The 22,038-nt window shown below is 38.7% G+C and overlaps 1 protein-coding gene across 18 annotated transcripts in view; it reads right to left on the minus strand.

Moving 5' to 3' along the window:
* Positions 1-22,038, minus strand: part of KLHL32 (kelch like family member 32) — a 241,943-nt gene that overhangs the window by 35,921 nt on the left and 183,984 nt on the right. For 15 of the 18 annotated variants that reach the window (XM_015077790.3, XM_053222451.1, XM_027057227.2 and 12 more), the window contains 2 exons: positions 4,546-4,604; positions 1,089-1,281 (listed from right to left, as the gene is read on the minus strand). In XM_015077790.3, the coding sequence (XP_014933276.1) occupies positions 1,089-1,281; positions 4,546-4,604 (252 nt within the window). Of the gene's footprint in view, positions 1-1,088; positions 1,282-4,545; positions 4,605-22,038 lie in introns of those variants that run through there. The other 3 variants (XR_008298452.1, XM_053222455.1, XM_053222454.1) reach the window with 1 other exon arrangement.

The following is a 22,038-nucleotide window of genomic DNA, read 5'->3' on the forward strand; positions in this document are numbered from 1 at the left end:
TGATGAAAGGTTCCTCCCCCATTTAAAAAAGAAGACAGAATAACTCACTACCACATATTCTTCCCTGGAGGCTATCAGAGAGTGAGATAGTCTCTTTTTATTGATGGGCTGACACAGGACTGACTGTGGTAATAAATAAGCTGGATCCTATGGCAGACAGAATCGCAGATCCAGGGACCAAGGGGCTGAGGTACTACTATAGCAACTCAGAGAGAGTGAAGTCCTTGTAGGTGGGCCCCAAAGATCATTTTCACAAAAACAAGAGCTCCACGCAAGGCATATAACCCTTTCACATTGGCACTCAGTGTTGCCTCCCCAGCCGTAGCCATGAGTGGTTGAGCATCCACTCGGCATATTAAGATGTCCTCAGGTGTCAGTCTAGACCACCATTTTGGGCTTGTGATTTTCCTATTATTAGAGCAGCCTGGGAAGGACCTGATCCCCTTGGAGGTTTATAATACGAGCCAACAAGGGAAAGAAGGTTTTCAACTCCATAAAAAAACGTCAGGGGTAAGTTGTTCACAGCTTACCTTTTATTCCCTTTTGAGATGAGGGTCCATACCTAGTGTTACTCTTGATAATGCTTGAAGGGGTATGTGGCCAGAAATACCACCAAACCCCTAGGCACAGAACTGCTCTAAGATTCCATTGTTAGAAGAATATAGCCAGAAACTGTATGTGACAGTAACAAATAATGAAGACTCTACTCCTGAACTCAAATAAAAGAGGACCAAAAGTGAAAAGGAAAAAAAAAATCGCTTCTGTAAAGAGTTTTTAATTCTCTGGTTCCTCCTAACGATCAAAGTTCCTCTGTGAATACTTATTGACGAGAAAGGACGTGACATACCTCTCTCAGCCAAGCAAGAAGATGCACATAGGTAAGAGAGGCCCTGAGAAACTAGCTCAGCCACCTAATTGAGTGAAATTTTGTGAGATAAATAATGGGGTACCTTTCTGGTTAATAAAAGCAAGGTGTTCTGCCACCATGCACTTGATATTTAGAGATGCGCTGAAGACGTAAAAGAAAACAAGTGTGGCAATTTCTTGAATCTCTGCTTTTCCTGATTTACTTAGTCAAAGGTACTTGCCAGTCAACAGGTTGAAATTACAACGCGTCCACTGGTCGGTGTCTATGTTGTAAGAATCTATATGCCGCACAAGGATCCGGTCATTATTGTAGTCCAGGTCATTGCCTCCAAGAACATAAAGTTTTCTTTGAACAGCAGCCATGGAATGGTAGACCCTTCTCTGCAGCATAGGGCTGCGGCTTATCCATTTATTCTGGGGGAGGGAAAAAAAAAAAAGAAAGAAAGAAATTCAGGTGGATTCTGTTAACAGGCGACCTCCATGGCAGAAACAGCAGTGCCTCATTAGTAGCCAGGACTCTAATGTGTGTCAATCGCATTCTATTTGACTGTTGCTTACAGATTGAAAGGTAGGAGTGTCTTACCTGAGAGCAAGTGTGGATGAACCATGTATGCCAATTTTATTTTGCAACTTACATAAGGCATTTCCTCCTGCTGCATTTTATAGGTTGCATTTTATAGGGCATTTTTCATTTTATAACGGGAGCCCATGGAAGTTTTCCTGATGGTTTCTCACCCAAATGAGAAAACTTACACAAATTGTGGAAGAGTGAAAGCGCCTGGCTAGGTATAATGATTAAGAAAACAGGTGTTTGGGGCACCTGAGAGGCTCAGCTGGTTAAGTGTCCGACTCTTGATTTTGGGTCAGGTCATGATCTCAGAGTTCGTTGACCTTGGGCTCTGTGCTGATGGTGTGGAACATGCCTGGGATTTTCTCTCTCTCCCTCTCTCTCTCCCCACCCCCACACATACTGTCAATCTCTTGCTCTCAAAAATAAATAAATAAAACATTAAAAAAAAAAAAAAGAAAGAAAACAGGCTCTGGATCCAGAATGCCTAAGTTTGTAACCTTTGTGTGACACCAAGCAATTTACTTAACCTCACTGTGCCTGTTTCCTTGTCTTTAAAGTGGGGGGAATCATACCTTACCTGACAAGCTTGTTGTGAGAATTAAATTAGTTAATACTCATGAAACATTTAGAAGAGTGTTGTCACACTTTTAAAAAATTATTGTGATAATAATCCTTGGCCACCCAAGGCCTCTACATAAGCTAGGGTTAGGGTGACTTTGCTGTTCTGTCCAAAATTAAACTTCCAAGATCAATGGAAGAGCTAAGATCTTGTTTCACAACAAAGTTCCACGTGGTCTTTGTATTAGTCCCTTTAACATATTTATAATTAAATTTTCTACCAAACTGGGGAAAGTTATTTCTTGGCACATGTTTGTTTGTTTTGGTAGAAAACCAAGTTTTATACAACTTCAAGAATGGTGAAGCCTCAACTATTTGGTCCTGGTTCATGCTAGTAATGCGAAAGACATGATCAACTCCTCTTAAATATGGCTCCTTTCAAAAATCTAATGTAAGCTGCAAAATTAGATGAAAATCAAATACGACCTTAATTTTAAATCTCAACCAAGTAATGAACACGTAAGCAAACCTAACCATTTCCTTTCTACATGAACACTAACCTACAGGAAGAACCCGGATTCCTTTTTTCCAAGAAAAATTTGGATTTTGACTAGAAAAATCATATGATGCTTTGAATACTTAGAATTTCACCAGTTTACAAAGCTGTAAAGGGATAAGCAAAAAAAAAAATTATATAAATATTGGTCCATTCACTAAGACCTATCTACAGGTCATTTCTAATTTCTCTTTTAAAGATATACTTCAAACAGAATGGTTTGTACAGTTTGCAAGGCTTGCATTTACTTGCTCCCCCTTTTTAAACATGTCCTAAAAATCTCCTTCCAATCAAATGTCATCTTTGATAAAGTAGCCAAACCTTTCTATCAGATGTTCTGTGAAGAAATATCTTCAATACACTTCACATGAGTGGACTTAACTCAAAACTCTGATGATGCTTTCCTCAGGTCCTTTCTATGAGGCAGCCTATTCCACTATTAGGAATCAACGTGTGCATTAGTAGTCCGGTCCCCTGCCACAGGACTGTGGACGCCATCTGGTTTATAAAGCCTGCCTGCATCCCCTGATTATATCTTTAGCTTCCTTCACTGCCGTGCCTGCCAGGTGAGCCGCCAACCTCTGCAAAGGCAAAGAAACAGAGAGGCCTAGTGGGGTCATTCCTAATAAGCTAGCGTGTGAATACTAATCAGTGGTGGGGAAGCAGAGGTCACCCCAGCCTGCCTGTTGGCAGGTAGCGATGTGCTCTGTGGCAGATGGCAGGCATTATCGACTCTCCACAAAGGCCTAGAAGAGAAATAAGCACCAGGGCTGAATGATAGAGTTATTGAGATTCTGAGCAAGATGCAAGCAGATGTGATGTTTGCCAGTACCCACCGTAAACAATATGCCAGCAGAATTTTTAAAAAGAGTGTGTGTATACAAACATGAAACAGAACTCATTTGAGAAATGTTAACACCTTCTTCCTGTTTAACCACGTGTGCACCAAACTCAAGCAACTGCAATTAATGATCCCTCTTGAGACATCTGGCCCAGGGACATGTGGTCTCTGAAATCTACAGCTTCTAATGACATCAGGAAACACACTTGCAAAGAGAGAAATACCTTCGTTACATTCAGAATCAAATAATGTTGAAATAAAAAGATACCAAGCTGACTGAGGTCATTCAGGACGCACATTTGGTGGCCAATCCTGACCCAGGCTGCCAAAGCTAACCTGTCATTTCATCTTCCGTTATCTCCGGCTGATGAATGTTAAATCCCACGTTCGAATCATTTTGGAATACTGTCATAATCATGAAAAATATTTACATTACCAAAATCACAGACATGGTGAAATTCTGAAAACATTTGCTAAGGCCACAGCGATTTTGGTAGAAGGGAAAGAGAATAAAAATAGTTCTTCTTTTGGGGACAAAAAAACCACTGAGTGTGTATGATAAGTGGACAGAAGAAGGGACAGACACCATCAAAATGCTTCCAGTTCAGGCACCATTTGTTAGATGAAATACATACACTTTTTTCAGATACTTCTACTTCAGACTTGTCCTAGACACTGCTCTAGGACATTCTGGCTATACGGAGTTAAATAAAAGTTATTATATTAGTTGGGAGTAATGAAACAATAAGTAATAACAATAATGTTCCCCTCTTGGAAGGACACGCTTTCTAAAAGGACATAGCAACAGGACAATCAAAATCCTTTCTTTGGATGCCTCTGAATATGAACAGTCCCTTGAGATAATGGAACTAAAGGGCATTTAACTCATCAACATATTTACCCTTCTTTCTACATTATGCAAAACTCTGAAAGAGTTAAGCATTGTGTATAGCATAAAACTAAAGGAGCTGAAATTTTGTGTGGAAAAAAAAAAGCAACGGAAAGGCAGTTTATCCAGATGCTTCCGTTTCTCTATACAAGTTTAAGATGCACGTGTGTGTACAGACTTGGCATTTCAACTACTAATTACTGTGGAAATCTTTTAAAATTCATTTTAATTAAGGTAATGAGTTTTTCTTATATGATTCTTACCTGGTTAGGTTCATATACCATTAGTCTGTTCTGATATTGTGCTGTGTTAGTTACTCCACCTGTAATGGATTAACATGTGTTAGTGCTTTCATGAATACGAAATAGGATATTCCAACATAAGAATGAGATACAATTAAAGGAAAATTAGCTACTGCTGAGGATCTGTTTGTATACCCTCGTGGTGAACCCATGACATAATTAAGAAGCTTATTGTTGAAGCAGTTTCATTTTCAAGAAACATTTTAGAAGCAATCCAGTTGAGAGCAAGCAACAAGTATGCTGAGATTACCAAGAGGCTCCAATTCTGACAAGCTGCTCTGCATGGCCAGAATGAGGGGCAAAGTATAGCAGGGAGTGGGAATGAACATAGCACACATAGACAAATCTCTATACAATTTATGCCCAGGACAGAATTACATGGAAAGTTCTTGTCCTTTGGCAATTTTAAAGCTCTAACCTTCTGTATACTAACACACTAATGTCTTGATATCTCTTTGGAAGAACCATATCTAAGAAAAGGCATTACTTATCAAAAGAATTCTAAAGCCAAAGCTGTCCAAAAGAATATGATGGGAGCCACCAATGTGAATCACAGATGTAATTTTAAGTTTTCCAGTAGCCACATTAACAACTAAAAAGAGGGGCACCTGGGTGGCTCAGTCAGTTAAGCTTGGTTTCAGCTCAGGTCATGATCTCATGGTTCATGGGATCAAGCCCCATGTCAGGCTCTGTGCTGACAGCATGAAGCCTGCTTGGGATTCTCTCTCTCTCCCTCTCTCTCTGCCCCTAACTCACTCACACATGCAAGTGTGTGTGCACACTCTCCCCCTTTCAAAATAAATAAACCTTAAAAAAAAAAGAAATAGTGAAAGTAAACTTAATATAAATTTTATTTAACTCAACACAGCCAAAATATTATCATTTCAACGTGAAATTGATATAAAACTTATGGCGGTATTTTATGTTCCGTTTGTTCAAACTTTCTTCAAAACCCAATGTATATTTAACACAGCACTTTTCAATCCAGATTAGCCACATTTCAAGTGCTCGCTAAGCCACATATGACTAAGAGCACTGTGTGTAGTTGTTGTTAGCAACTTTTCTAGAGCCTTCTTGACATGGGCTTAGATCCAAAAGACTCAGGACCTTTTGATTAGTCAAGAACCACTAAACGATCATCACCTTTCTAACAAAGTTTCTCTTATCCGTCCTCATATTTTCATGTTTGTGATGTACACTGATCCCCATAAAACCCAGAAACTACTGATTCTACTTTAGTTTTTACTATCAAATTGAAAAACTAAAAAAAAACATAGATCAGCACTATATAAAAATAATACTAGGAGATATTAAATGTTAAGTAGTAAAATAACAAGACTATGAGAACTGCCCTCCCCCCAAAAAATCTCTTCAGAGATTTTTGCCTTATACAGAGTTCTGGATGCTGGTATAAAATGAATAACATTTTAATAAGTAGCACATAGAAGCAGCTAATTTTGCAATAAAGATATAAAACTCAGCCACACTACAAATGTCTCCTATTGAAAATTTTTAAGTCAAAAAGTATGTACTGTTACAATAATGAACAAAACAGTGTTAACATTTTTCTCAGTATGACTCAACTTTACACAGGTTTCTTTCTGTCTCTTAGGCCCCAGACATCCCTCTTCTTAGAGCTCTTACTTTAGAAAACCTGTAAATTCTTTCTCTGCCTCCTTGAGATATAAGTCATTTACAACCCAGGAAGATCTTCCTCCCAGACCTAGGAGCCATCCCATTGAAATGTAATCATCAAGGAAGTAAATGTCCCTATCTCCCAGTTTCTATGGGGGGTAGGAGCCTCATGTTGATGGGTGCCAATCAGAAAGCAAGAATGGCCCAATCACTGAGAAAAACATTTACAAAATCAGGGGTAACTGAATGGGCTCACATAGATCAACCTTCCTCCAAAACTCCTTCAGTACTTTTCTACTAGCTCACCCCAGTGCTTAAAAACCCTCTTGCCTCTTGTTCTTCAGAGGAGTTGATTTCAGACTGCATTCTGGTCTCCCTCCCCTATTGCAATATTGCCTTGGACAAAGTCTTCCTTATCTGCTTAACTTTGTCCAGTATAATTTTTGCTTTGACAGTTCAAATACCTTGAATAGGTCACTACCATCAACTTCATGGCCAGGAGTCAAATCAACCAAAATCCAGAGCATTAGCGCACAATCCTCAGCTGAGCTGGAACAATCCATCAATACTAATGGATCCATAAAGGGAAGGGAACATGTTCAAGCCAATCATTACTCTCTCGTTCACCCCCAATAAGGAGATTATATCTTTCATATAATTGACCATGGCTTTTATTAACTGGAGGGCTTTTTTTAAATATATTCTCTCTGAAGCTTACAACTACTTTTAAGATCAATGAAAGCTTTATCTGCAGAGTAAGTCCACAAGGAACAGAGAAACGAGCTTCCTGCCCTCAAAGAAAGTCTTCTCTGCATTTCTTAAAGAATGTCTCATCTTAAAACCATAGGAAAAGAAAATACACATAAGAAAGCTGGGGCTGAAATGCCTACACAGTCAAAATGTTTGTCCAAATAAATACAGAGGCCTGATTGCTTTCTCCCCAACCTTCCTTTTCTTATCTGATTAAAAATTGAATGTCCAATAATTCTTTCTTAGCATAACTACACAAGAATAATCAAATCTATTGAGTGAGACCTCACAAGTCTTCAGGGTTAAAATGATTGCCAAGTACTTTTGATCTGGGCCATAACCACCAGATTAATGTCCAGCTCACCTATAATCATTTCTCCAAATGAGAGGGAGCAGAGGGCAAAGCTCCCACCCATTATTTCAAAACTCTGACGGTTTTTCTCCTTGTTTTAGAAATATGGGACAGAATTAATATCTACTGCAGTAAACTATCTATTTATGACACTATTTGAAAATATTTACACTACTATATGTATCAGAGTCTGCCCATTATAGATTAAATGTACAACCAATGGATTAGAATGTAGCTATTACATCCTTTCTCCTAAGCCAGCCATACAATTTATCTTCATGCTCTTCAGAATTATTATTTACTCTGTTTTACAGATGCATTCGTAATATTTTTTTCCCTTAATCTGCACGTGGTAATTAGATTCCTTACCCTTACATACAAATTTTCACTCACATGACAATGCTTAAAAATGAGATACTGGGTTACTAGGTGGAAGTAAACATAAAATTCCTAGTTAGTTATTTGGCTGATTACTTCTGGAATGCTAAACCATGGGAGGTGCCTAAAAAACCCAGTGTTGTAACTTTTGCCAAGTCAGGATTGCAAGGGAAAACCTTAGAAATTGGTCCTATTGTTTCCCTTCTTTGAAATAATTTCCAAATGATCACATAAATAAAAACCAGTTCTTCTCAGTACAAAAAATAAATTTTAAAAAAGCATCCAAGTTCGCAGCCCACACGGCTTTAGCAGTGTTATGTGCACAGCTTATCATTACATTCTCTTCACATAACACTCTTCACTTTTAGATTAATCTGTTGAAATGAGATGCTAAGGATTTGCATACAGATTTGACTATACAAAAATAGATATGGAATTAATAACAGTCTCTATATGTTTTAATTTCTCCTAGACTGGAGTACCCTTGCCTGCAGCAGTATTCCTGGCTTTGAAAGTCATCAAGCTGATTTGCCTGCTCTGGGTTATGATGCCACATGCTGCTATACTGTCCCCTGCAATCAAAGCACTTGCAAAGATAGATTCTATGCCTCCCTCTATCGAGTACATTTTATAGATTGGCAGTTTTGATCTCCCTCCCCCACCCCAGGGGGGGATAATCTGCATCTTAACAGCTTTCTATAGATACATTTGTCATTAAATATGCCATCTCGTATCAGCATCCATTTTTAAAGCCAAGTTTTCCCTAACTTTGAAGTGCCACAGTCGAAGTTAAGACTTTTCAGCCAAAATTGAAAATGAACAGCCCTGTCTCATACTTTTGAACTGTGACTTAAAGATATACTGCAGGTTCCCCCAAAGTCAAATAAGTCTTTAAAAACTGCCAGAAGGAATGAAAAGTTACCACCATGCTACCAGCAATGAGAAATGCTTTCTATCATCAAGACAAGAGTAAAGCATTTTTCTTAAGCTTCCCTGTTCGGCTCCTCACAAAACATTGTGACAAATGGATGAATGCATACCAGAGAAAGGATGACAGGTGAGTGCCAAACAAGCAACTTTTGCCTCCACTGCTGGAATTCACTGACTCCCAAACTCATTGCGCTCAAAAGCAAGAACTGGTCAAGACTAACAATGTCTACAGAATAGTGTGTTTAGAAAAACAGCTCTTAGTATGCATTGGTTAGGATAGGTCAAGTCTGGTGGCTCTGCTATTTTTTTTTTCAAGGACAGAAAATACATCTGTTGATATAGAGTCCTATACTATACGCTTTAGCAGAAACCTATGGTACATAATACAGCACTGGTACGCTTACGAGGACAGAGCAGACAGAGCGGTACCCTTACTAGGACAGAGCGGGATGCAAAGAACTGAATGTGTCCATGCTGTCAGGAAAGACACTCCAGGCTGGAACTCTGCCAGCCGACTGAGGATTGTGGAAAACCATCTAAGTTCTCTGCTACTCTCCCGGAGGCCTGAAGTGCCCAGCTTTATGCTAGACTAGCGGGTTAGTTTCCGGACAGGATGTGGCATCAACCCCACAGAGGTTCCTTTATGACTCTATCCTTGGGGGGAGGATTTAACACAACCAGGCTCAGGTTCCTCATATGCAAACTAGAGATGACGATCTCTGTCTTACAGGTTTGGTATAGTCTTACAGAGTGCATGGTATACAGGCAATCCACAGAGGAAGTTTACTATAGCACTGTAGTCATTTATTTATGGAAATTTCTTATCTTTTCCATAAAAAAGTACAAACGAGTATATATGGAATACTGAAAAAATAATGAAGTATAGAATATTGAATTAATAGATAAATGAATTTTGTAGTCTGAAACAGATTTCTTATTTTTGTTCCAATTACTAGAATTACTGGCTGGTTTATAAGGTACCAAAGGCTTTTTCCTTTAATGGTAAAGCTTCTCCTCCATATGTTTGCTCTAATTCTCAAAAAACTAAAACTTCACACTTATAGTCTAATTATCAAAGGAATGACTGGCATTAGTGTGAGTTCATATTAGTCATTTTTTAAATAGAACCAAACTCATTACTAGTGCCTAAAAATAGGGACACCATGCGTATATTTATGATAAATAATATTTACATTAAGAACACTTTCTTATTATCTATTTTTTCACATTAGACTGTCCATATTTTTAGTGTTTATAATGCTACCTGAACAATTAAAGCCAAGAATATTTCTACTAAATTAGCATCTTGAATAGGAGCATACTTAATCCATGCATTAAATTAAAACTATTATCCTTATTATTTCTGTCACACTTGAAGAAACCACACAAATGGATAGGTAATGAATAGACTCAAAATCTGTAAAGGAAGTCTCAAATTTACAAAATATCTATAAAGGGTTGAGGCACTTGAAAATACAAATTATATTTATGTCACCTAGAGTGAACAGATATAAACTTGTGACCCAAAACATGTAAGTAATGCACCATGTATTATTTAAAATAAATGAAATAATAAATGAAGGGTAATATCTACCACAGTGCAGATGTTAGCTGCCCTTCAGAATATCAATAATATTGTCTCTAACTCCCAATTACTCATTCTATAGATTGCTGTAATCCTGCCTCCAAAGATTTCTGCATGGTCCAAGCAGGGTTAAGCTCTCAAGGTCACCTCTACCAGTCTCTGGTGTCCTGGCTTGCTATGTTCTTGTTGGATCTTTTTTTTTAATGTTTTTTTTTAATGTTTATTTATTTTTGAGAGACAGAGATACACAGCGCGAGTGAGGAAGGGGGAGAGAGGGAGACAACAGAATCAGAAGCAGGCTCCAGGATCTGAGCTGTCAGCATAGAGCCCGACATGGGGATCGAACTCACAAACTATGAGATCATGACCTGAGCCAAAGCTGGACGCTCAACCAACTGAGCCACCCAGGTGTGCCTCTTGTTGGATCTTTTATCCCTGTCCTGCCATCAACCAGATTCTTCAGCCATTGCCCATTTCCATGATGTAGCTTTAACCTTCTTCTCTCCTCTTGGGAACAAAGAAAATGACATATTTCCCATATTCTTAGGTAAGTAATTCAGCTCACTATTCTACCTTTTTTTTAATGTTTATTTTTGAGAGAGAGAGAGAGAGAGGAGGGGCACAGAGAGAGGGGCACAGGAGAGGGGCACAGAGGAACTGAAGTGGGTTCTATGCTGAAAGCAGAGAGCCCCTATACGGGGCTCAAACCCACAAAACACGAGATCGGGACCTGAGCCGAAGTTGGACACTTAACCCACGAGAGCCACTTAGGCTCCCCTTTACGCTACCCTTTTTTAGATCCATCTAGACAGACACAAATGGATCGCCTAAACAAAGGCTGTTCTCTCCACAAGAAGGTAGACGTTATGTGGCTCAAGTCTTGTGCCCTGAGAAAAGTGGTCAATTAAACAATTAAAAATAATCAAATCATTGTTGATCTAAACAAATATCTGGGTATGATGATTTTTCAGTGTATCTTTTACTTTCAGTTGTATCATTTTGGAATTCTTTTTATAATGTAAGCAACTGTTTTTGAGATCTTTGTTGTAGTGATAAACAACTGTATTGTTTAGTTTCTTGGGAAAAGCATGGTTTTCAAAAACCAGAGACACAGAGATCAAATTCCAACTTTATCAAATACCAGTTGCGTGATCTGTGAAAATCACTTAGCATCTTTAAGCCTCATCTTCTGAGCAGCAATGTGAGGGTAAATAAAATGCTACTTCTTTAGAATAAAGGGAAGTCCATTTAGGCTAAAACCTTTGTTAATTATTCTGGAGAATGTAAGTGATCTGATTTGCTTTCTTCAAGCCATTTAGCTCTTTTATTAATTTTTTTTTCCTTTTAGCTCTTTTAAAATCATTGTAGAATGGACATTTCTGTTGGCTTCATCTCAGTACAACACTGCAGTGGTTTCGTTTTTATCTTTTTCAGATGGGGAATGGTAAAGGCAGGGGCAGAAGTGAAAAGAGAAGATAAAAAGTAAGTGCTAGAGACAGACGGTTTGTGAGAATCTAAAGCAACAAAGAGGATTTCATTCTTAGAGGACATTCCAGGTCACTAGGAACTTTTAAGTTGATAATGCCACATTATCAAGCTCCAAACCTATATCAGGCAGATGGCTTCCTCACATGGAAGCTGCCTGCAGGGTTAACAGACACTCTCTCATGTACTTACTTGAATAACTCACTTTGTCCTCCCTCAAGCAAACCTTACGTCCTTCACACTCACCTAACCCAACAAGCTGAACCCCTTCCGATAGGATCCTTTGGACCATTCCCAGCCTAAAAACCTTCCATCTTGAGTGAATCCAAGGATCTGCCCTCTCCAATTCTCTGCTGAATACCACCAAAAACTAGGACAGAAATTTACAAACTGGGCCACCACAATTTTGTGGTTTCCAACCTTGGTATGAGCTCTGACAATTTTTAAAACATGTCCATTCCCTCTGTTTTCTCTCAGAGGCTTTTTTCCACCCAAGGCCACCTCCCTCAGACCCTCTACACTAGTCCTGACACCACACAACCTCGACAGACAACCTTGTCTCTCACTTGACTCGATCGACAAGGAACCTCCTCAGGTTGCTGCCCCTCATCTGGGAGCTGACTTAGGTCCACATCCCGCATCATCTCCTGCCCTCCAGGCTTAGAGTCTGAGGGGTTTCCTCTTCTCCTGTCCAAGACAGAACCCCTCCCAAACCCCTCCTCCTGTGGTATCCCATGGACTTATTACCATTCATCACCATTCCTGGTACCCAGAAGGTGCTCTCAGCCTTTACTAACCAAAGAATGCCCCATTCCTGTCCCCTTCTATTTCGCTCTCTCCTTTCCCTTATCTACCAATTTGCTTAATGCACTTGTGTCCTTTAAAGAGTTCCTTCCTTTGACACTGGATTTCCTCTTCTAGCTACTCTCTTTTCTCTCAGCCAAACTTTCATCCTTTTCTTCCCTTCCTATTCTCCTTTTTCTTCCTAAAGCCAAAATGCTGTGTATTAATTTATAATTAAAAAATGTAGCAGGGCAGCTGGGTAGCTCAGTCAGTTAAGTACCTGACTCTTGGTTTTGGCTCGGTCGTGATATCACGGTCATGAGTTTGAACCCCTAACAGGGTCTGTGCTGATGCTGTGGAGCCTGCTTGGGATTCTCTCTCTCTCTGTCTCTCTCTCTCTCTCTCTCTCTCTCTCTGCCCCTCCTCTATGTGTTTCTCTCTCTCTCTGTCAAAATAAATAAATAAACTTAAAAAAAGAAAAAAAGAAAAAAAGAAAAACCGTGGCTGTCATATGGGCTGAAATATGTGTGTACCTAGAAACAGCACATCCTCTCCCAGTAGGCAGAGGATAATAATCAGAATGTTGTCTGGCAAGCTCGGATTCAGGAAGTGAGCTCTAGGTGATATCCCGACTTCTGGCCTATACCTGCAGTTTGTACTTCCTCACTCCTCTTTCACACCCTAAACCACTGCATTCTAGCTTTCACTTTCTTCTACTCCCCTAAAGCTACTTTCATTGAAATTACCAAGTAGTTTCTGAGAGAAAATTGCAGAGAAATATTCTGGACCTTGATGTCCCAACAGTATTGGACACCTCTCACCACGCCCTTTCTTTTTTGGTTTGATTTCGTTAACACTTGTCCTCTGACCTTGCCCATCCCACATTCTCAGGCTCCTTCCTCAGACCCTTCCTCTGCACCCTCCTCACTAGCATCTCCCAACTTTCCGCCTTGGCCCTTTTCCAGTCCAGCTCTTGCCCATCTGTCTCCTTACACTCTCCACTGCCTCATTTTATCTCATCTTGCTGTGAGACTCTCCTCTTGTACATTTGTTCTGAAAAGCAGAAGAAAAGGTTCTGTCTCTGAGTCTGAGGGGCAGAGGTTTTGGTTCTAGCCAGTGAAGGGTGGTTGAGTTAAAGCTACAGCGGAGTGAGTGGGGTCTGCGGAGGCGTGGAGGGACACTAGCGTGGGGTACAGGGAGGGCTTAGCGAGCTGAGTAGATCCCACACAAACCTCTCCTGTCAACTGGCTTCTTCCCATAGGGTTCAGCTGCCTGGGCACAGGCACAGACAATTGGACCCCTGGGTTTGTTCAAGAGTGAGTGCTTGCCAGAGGGCAGGAGAATTATTGAAATGATTGGATCATGAAGCCCGCTCATGATGACAGGGAGGGGTTAATGAGTAAATGGGAAGCAGCCCAGTGGACCTAAGGCCAAGTTAGGAAGAAGGTGCTGTGAACCTTTGTGAAACCTGCATGAAGTACCCCCTGCTTTGCCCTACTTCTGTCCCCAGGAAAGACTTCTATCATCACATATATCACACACTATACTAGAATTATCTGTTGAGTCTGTTCCCTCTACTACACTGAGTCCCAGTGCAGGACCTGTGTCTCATTCTTTGTCACTCCACACTACCCTGGTACAAGACTAAGGGTGGTTAGGAAACTAACTCAGGGTCTCTTGGTTGGTGAGAAGTTTCACATGCTCTGTGACCTCAGGACACCATAAGCCAGCCTCCACTGCATCCCCTGTTAATTCCCAATGTTTTATATGTAATTTTTTGGATGAGAGTAAAATAATATTTACAAAGATAGAGAAAAGCTAAAGCTACAGCATTTAAAAAATGTTTATGAAATTTTACATTGTTCTAATTTTAATGAGTATTAGAAATCCAAAGTCCCTCTAGTAGGTCTGAATAAATTAAAGTTATTTAAAATGGGGCAATGCAAGCTTCATATAAATTTAATCAAGATGAAAATAAACATATCTTCTAGGGAGTTAAAGAAAGAAGCTTTAACAAATGTTCTTTCATTAATGAAATATCTGAAAAGCTCTTTTGATTGTCAGCTCCTAGAGGGTAGGAAGTGTGTTTGCTGAATTAATCTTATTTATCTAGGAACCAGCACAAGACTTAATAAGGATGTAGCATTCACCAAGAGAATCAGGAAAGCACTAAATACTGCTTTTGAGTAAATACAGTAGCATTTGTCTTATTTTTACAGTTTGAAAGCACTACTTTTGTGGTTAGCTTCCCATTATCTTGGTGCCATTTGACAAAAACGAAAAGGTAAGCTGTTCTGCAAGATGAGCTCAGGATTAATTTTCACTCACAAAAAGGGATCTTTTTAGTAGTTCACAAACAATATCTCACAATGGAAAACGTACCTTTTAAAGCACAACTGCAGGATATTTAATGCTCCTTTTGCTTCAGTATTGTGAATTTCAAGTAGAAATGATGTGGAGCATTTGTGAATTGGGTCACAGTGTCAAATGCTACAGAAGCCTGTAAAATTTGACTATCTCTAACATCTTAAATTAAATGCTAATGGGCATATCCATACAGCCTGCTTTTCTGAATTCATCTCTGCTTGTCTCATTTTAAAAACCATGGACAGGTTTCAAGGTGTCCTGACCCCAAAATGGACAGAGAAAAGGGAGGGAGTATGGAGAGGGAGTGAGCACACTAGAAATACTGAATCTCTAAAGAAACATTCACTTTGTGTTTTATGGAACAGAAGTAAGCCCCTAAAATCCACATTCTAAAATCTGTACTTCCTACAACTCAGGCAAAGCTTGCAAACAACCAGGAAGATGGCAATGACCTAATCCCCCATCAATTAAATTAGAAATACTTGATTATTTGGTAAAGGATAAGGAATAGAGTCAAATATTTTTATTTGCAACAATAAATCTGGGTAACACTTCTAGATCTGTGATAGGGCGACATATACCTGCCTTGTTTTTTTAAGGGGTATACCTAGTTTTTTTAATCTAGTACCCCTCTCTATCCATGGTTAGATTCACAATTGATTTATGACAAGCTGGTCCTGAGGAAAGAGGCAGACGATTGAAGGTATTAGAAGTGTCACTGGTGATTTCCTTTTCTTTCCAATTAAAGGTATTGTACTGTATACTGGGAAGTGAGTTTTTCATCTCAAGTACACAGTGGGGAGAAACAAACCTGAAAAAATTGGGATTGTTTTCATTAAGTATGGTTAACACAGGCAGCATACATTAGTGCAAAAGAAGAACAAAGAAAATGTATTTCCTTTCACAGTAGGGGCAAAACCAAGTGATAGAGCAATATAGGTAATAAGCTGATACTTTTAATAAAATGGAAAAGGAAACATACAGACCCATATTGAAAGAGAAATCAGCTTGATACCAGGATGATAGATCTAGCCAGTCTAGAATGAGCTTCTGTGTTTTTCTAAGGCCTCACTAAAGAAGATATTAAGTAGTCAGACCTTTAAGAATATGTAAGGCAAACTGCAGCATTTTTTAAAAAGATAGTTTAATAGCTAAGAAAATAGGAAATATTTATAAAATATTTGTGAGAAATTCATATAAAACTTAGAAATGCATTAACAACATATGGAAACTGAGTCAATGGAAGGAATGTAAATTGGAAGAAAATATAAATTACATTGATTTCAGCCATCCATCACTGTTTTGTTATCCTAGGCGAGTACAGATCTCTTCCTTCTGTTAGCAAAGGCTCATTTGTAGCCAAGTTTGAAATTTCTTCAGCAAAGCCAACAAGATATAGTCCTGGTGGTTATTTTCTTAACTATTGAAATATACACTTAAACAAAAGGGAGTATTTCACCAGACAAACGAAGTTCTTATCTAAATATATCTATTAGACACACTAATGTACAAATATCTAAAGTTTATTTGGTATATAAGACCAGTAATTATTGGATCTATCTCATTTATCCTCTTCCTTAGTCCTATTCCTAACTTCATTCATTAATTACAGAACAGTTAAATACTGACAGGAGCTACGTTTCTTCAATGAAAATCAATAAATTGCCAATAATTGAGACATTATCCAGAGAAGCTAAGACTGTGGCTGTCTCCCTGGTTATTGAGGACAGCAGAAGGAAAAATGGGCAGAATACAAATGAATTTAATTTAAATGCAAGGGAGAATTTTGTCAGAGCAGATGTTAAACAACTAGAGAAGATTATTGAAGGAAGCTGAGAAGTCTTCAAGATTTACTTAAAGGTGATTGCTTCTCCCACTTATATCAATGGATAAATCATCCAGACAGAAAATCAATAAGGAAACAGTGTCTTTTAATGACACATTAGACCAGATGGACTCAACAGATATATACAAAACATCCCAACCAAAAGCAGAATATAAATTATTTTCAAGTATACATGGAACATTCTCCAGGAGAGATCGCATTAGGCAATAAAACAAATCTCTATAAATTTAAGATTAAAATCAGATCAAGTACCTTTTCTGACCACAATGAAACTAGAAATCAATTAGAAGAAGAAAAAAATGGAAAAAACACAAACACATGAAAGCTAAACAATATGCTACTAAATGAACAAAAAAAAGGGTCAATGAAGAAATCAAAGAGAAAATGAAATACAGGGAGACAAATGAAAATGAAAACACAACAATCCAAAATCTTTGGGATGCAGCAAAAACAATTCTAAGAGGGAAGTTTATAGTGATACAGGCATACCTCAAACAACAAAAAAAATTTCAAATTAACAACCCAACCTTAAACCTAAAAGAACTAGAAAAATAAGAACAAAGTCCAAGGTTAATAGAAGGAAGGAAACAGTAAAGATCAGAATGGAAGTAACTGAAACAGAGACTAAAAAAATAACAGACAAGATCAGTGGAACCAAGAGATGGTTCTTCAAAAAGATAAACAAAATTGATAATAAGCCTTTAGACAGACTCATCAAGAAGAGAATAGAGAGGAACTCAAATTAATACAATCAGAAATAAAGGTGGAGAAGTAACAGCCAACATCACCAAAATACAAAGGATAGCAAGAAACAACTATGAAAAATTGTATGACCACAAATTGAACAACCTAGAAAAAACAGATAAATTCCTAGAAACATATAATCCTCCAAAACTGAATTCAGGAAGAACAGAAAATCCAAACAGACAAATTACTAGTAATGAAACTGAATTATCAAAAAATTCCCAACAAACAAAAGTCCAGGACCAGATAGCTTCACAGATGAATTCTACCAAGCATTTAAAGAAGAGTTAATATATATTCTTTTCAATCTATTCCAAAAATAGAAGAGGAAAGGGAGCTTTCAACTTCTTTCTGTGAAGCCAGCATTACCCTGATACCAATACCAGATGAAAACACTACAGAAAAAGAAAACTATGGCCAATATCCCTGATGAAGGTAGATGCGAAATTCCTCAACAAAAGATTAGCAAACCAAATCCAACAATACATTAAAAGGATCACTCACCATAATCAAGTGGGATTTATTCTTGGGACGCAAGGACAGTTCAATATCCACAAATCCATCAACATGATACATCACATTAAGAAAATAAAAATAATAACCGTATGATCAGGACTTCTGAAGAAGATGGTCTGTCATCTCAGGAGGAACCTCAACTCACCTCCTCCTGCAGTACAACTAGATAAAACCCTCTCAAGTGTAAATAATTCCCCAAATGACCCAAAGATGGCAGTACATACTCTCTGCAGCTAAATGTAGAGAAGAGGCCACTTCAAAGATGGTAGGAAGGGCAGAGATGCAACTGAGAGCTAAATAGGCCTACAGAACTGTCTGCAGAAGAGAGGAACTCTACAGCCCAGAGAGGGGAAAGAAAAGACTCATAAGGAAGCCTGCATAGGGAAGATGAATCTCCATAGTGTCTGGCTTTGAAAAGCAGAGGGGATGAAATGCACACAATCTTACAATCAGAGGAGTTTAAAACTCAGAATTTTAAAAAAAACCAGCAGTCTTGTGGGCTGGGAAGGTGAGAGGAAACTGAGTCCCCACATTAGGGAGACAACACAACAAAGAGGTCCATGTAGATATAGCATAGAAGCAGCAGTTTGAAAAATACCTGGGGTATACAGGAGAGAGATTTCTTATTAATCTCAGAGTGCAGCTAGAGGGATAGGGATCATTGGGAGACTTCTCCAGGAAAAAAAAAAGAGCTGGCAGGCACCACCATTTCTCTCCCCATCCCACATGGACACCTCCTAGAACCAGGGCAGTACCAAAATTCTACACCTAACTTGCTAAAAGCACACCCTACCCCTGTGTTGTCATGCAGACACACCCCCCACTCATGCCTCAGTTCCAGGTCCCCTCCCACAGGAGAACAACGCAAACCTTGCTAACATGATCTGGCCTACCCTTGAATGCTTCTCTGGGTCCACCCACTCATCCCAGCCTGCCTTGTGGAGGAAGCTGCAGGTTCCCTCCCACCAGCACAAACCTTGGTGGCACCATGCACTCCACTCCCACGTTCCCCTGCAGTTTGGTAATACTGCATCTCTGGCCAATGCCTGGTCTAACTCAAGTTAATCCAACAACAGCACCACACTGGTTCACTAAAAACACAAGAACCAAACCTTGCCCACAATAGGCAAAAAGAGTCATTGCAGATGATTGGATGGAAGGAAAATGCAACAGAGCCACAAGAGCAGGGCACATACATCAATACTTTCAAGACACTCCTAAGGTGTCAGGTTCTGGTAAACAGGGGATACTGCACTGCAGGGCACTACAGGACCTCTTCTTCATTAGGTCACTACTTTCAAAAACAAGAGATGTAGTTGACTATCCTAACACATAGAAATAGACACAGAGAATTACACAAAATGAGGAGACAGAGTAATATGTCCAAAATGTAATATGTCCTGTTCTTCTGAACAGGAGAAAATCACAACAAGAGACATAAACAGAACAGAGATAAGTAATATGCCTGACAGAGAATTTAAAGTAATGGTCATAAAGATACTCACTCAACTAGAGAAGAGTAGAGGACCTCAGTGAAACCCTTAACAAAGAGGAAACATTAAAAAGAGCCAATCAGAGATAACTCAATAATTGAAATCAAGTTTACACTAGATGGAATAAATAGTAAACTAGAGGAAGCAGAAGAACAGAGTAATGGAAATCAACAAGAGGAACAAGAGAGAAAAAAAATGAAAACAGACTGGAATTGACATCATCAAGTATAATAACATTCACATTATAGGGATCCTAGAAGGAGAAGAGAGAGAAAAGGGGGCAGGAAATTTATTTGAAGAAATAATAGCTAAAAGTTTCCCAAATCTTAGGAAGGAAACAGAAATCCAGATCCAGGAGCCCCAGAAGGCCCCCAACAAATTCAACCCAAAGAGGTCCACACCAAGGCACATAGTAATTAAAATGGCAAAAACTAGTGATAAAGAGAGAATTTTAAAAGCAGCAAGAGAGGGGTGCCTGGATGGTTCAGTTAGTTAAGCATCCAACTCTTGATTTCAGCTCAGGTCATGATCTCACAATTTGTGAGTTTGAGCCCCATGTTAGACTCCATGCTGACACTGTGGAGCCTACTTGGGATTCTCTCTCTCTCCCTCTCTCTCTGTCCCTCCCCTGCTAAAGCACATACTCTCTCTCTCTCTCTCTTTTCTCTCCCTCTCTCTCTCAAAATAAATAAATTTTTAAAAAGCAGCAAGAGAAAAGAAAACAGTTATAGACAAGGGAAACCTAAGGCTGTCAAGTGATTTTTCAGCAGAAATTTTGCAGGCCAGAAGGGAGTAGCATGAAATATTCAGAGTGCTGAAGGGAAAAAAACCCTGCAGCCAAGGATATTCTACCAGCAAGGCTATCATTCAGAATAGAAGGAGAGATAAAGAGTCTCCCAAACAAAAGTTAAAGGCATTCATGACTAAGCCAGCCCTACATGAAATGTTAAAGAGGACTTTTTGAATGGAAAGGAAAGCACATAAGTAGGAGTAAGAAGAGTAGGAAACACAAAAGGAGTAAAATTATGTGTATCTATAAAAATCTAGTCAAGGGATTCACAAAATAAAAATATATAAAGTATGACACCATATACATACCTAAACCATGAAGAGGGGAGAATAAAAAATACATTCAAACTTAAGCGACCATCAACTTAATATAGACTGCTGTATGCATAAAATGTTATATACAAACCTAATGGTAACCACAAATCAAAAACCAGTAAGAGTTATGCAAAAACCAACCGAAAGAAATCCAAGTGTATCACTAAAGAAACTCAACAGGAGAAAAAAGAGCATGAGAAGAGAGGAATAGAGAACTATAAGCACAACCATAAAAAAGTAACACAATGGCAATAAGAACATATCTATCAGTAATTACTTTGAATGTAAATGTACTAAACACTAATAAGACATAAGGTGACAGAATGGATAAAAAAGCAAGACCTACCTATATGCAGCCTATAAGAGACTCATTTCAGACTTAAAAACACATGCAGACTGAAAATGAAGGCATGGAAAAGCATTTATCATGCAAATGGAAGTGAAAAGAAAGCTGCGGAGGCAATAGTTATACCAAACAAAATAGACTTTTAAAAAATAGTGTAATGAGAGATAAAGAAGGACACTATATAATTATAAAGGGAACAACGCAACAAGAAGATATAACAATTGTAAATATTTATGCACCCAATAGGAGAGCACCTAAACACATAAAGCAAGTAATAACAAACATAAAGAAAGTAATCAATAGTAATACAAAATATTAGAGGACTTTGTAGCAATGCAACATAGTAAGTAAGTCCCACACTTACATCAATGGATAGATCATCCAAACAGAAAATCAACATGGAAACAGTGGCTTTGAATGACACATTGGACCAGATGGATCTAATGGATACATTCAGAACAATTCATCATAACAGCAGAATTCATGTTCTTTTCAAGTGCACATGGAACATTATCTAGAATAGATCACATGTTAGGCCACAAACCAAGTCTCAACAAATTCAAAAAGATCAACATCATACCATGCATCTTTTCCAATCCCAATACTATGAAACTGGAAATCAATCACAAGAAAAGAATATGGAAAAAGATGATATTAAACAATGAATGGGTAAACTAAGACATCAAAGATGAAATCAAGTAATATTTAGAGACAAATGAAAAAGATAACCCAATGGTCCAAAATCTTTGGGATACAGCAAAAGCTGTTCTTTTTTTTTTAATTTTTTTTTAACCTTTGTTTGTTTTTGAGACAGAGAGACAGAGCATGAACAGGGGAGGGCCAGAGAGAGGGAGACACAGAATCTGAAACAGGCTCCAGGCTCTGAGCTGTCAGCACAGAGCCTGACATGGGGCTCGAACTCACAGATGCGAAATCATGACCTGAGCTGAAGTCAGCCGCTTAACCAACTGAGCCACCCAGGCGCCCCTAGCAAAAGCTGTTCTAAGAAAGATGTTTATAGTACTACAGGCCTACCTCAAGAAGCAAGGAAAATCTCAAATAAACAACCTAACCTTATACCTAAAGAAGCTATAAAAAGTTGAACAAACAAAACTCAAAAACAGTAAAGGAAGGAAATAA

The sequence above is a fragment of the Acinonyx jubatus genome, chromosome B2 (genome assembly GCF_027475565.1).
Source record: "Acinonyx jubatus isolate Ajub_Pintada_27869175 chromosome B2, VMU_Ajub_asm_v1.0, whole genome shotgun sequence".
NCBI classification, from domain to species: Eukaryota; Metazoa; Chordata; class Mammalia; order Carnivora; family Felidae; genus Acinonyx; species Acinonyx jubatus.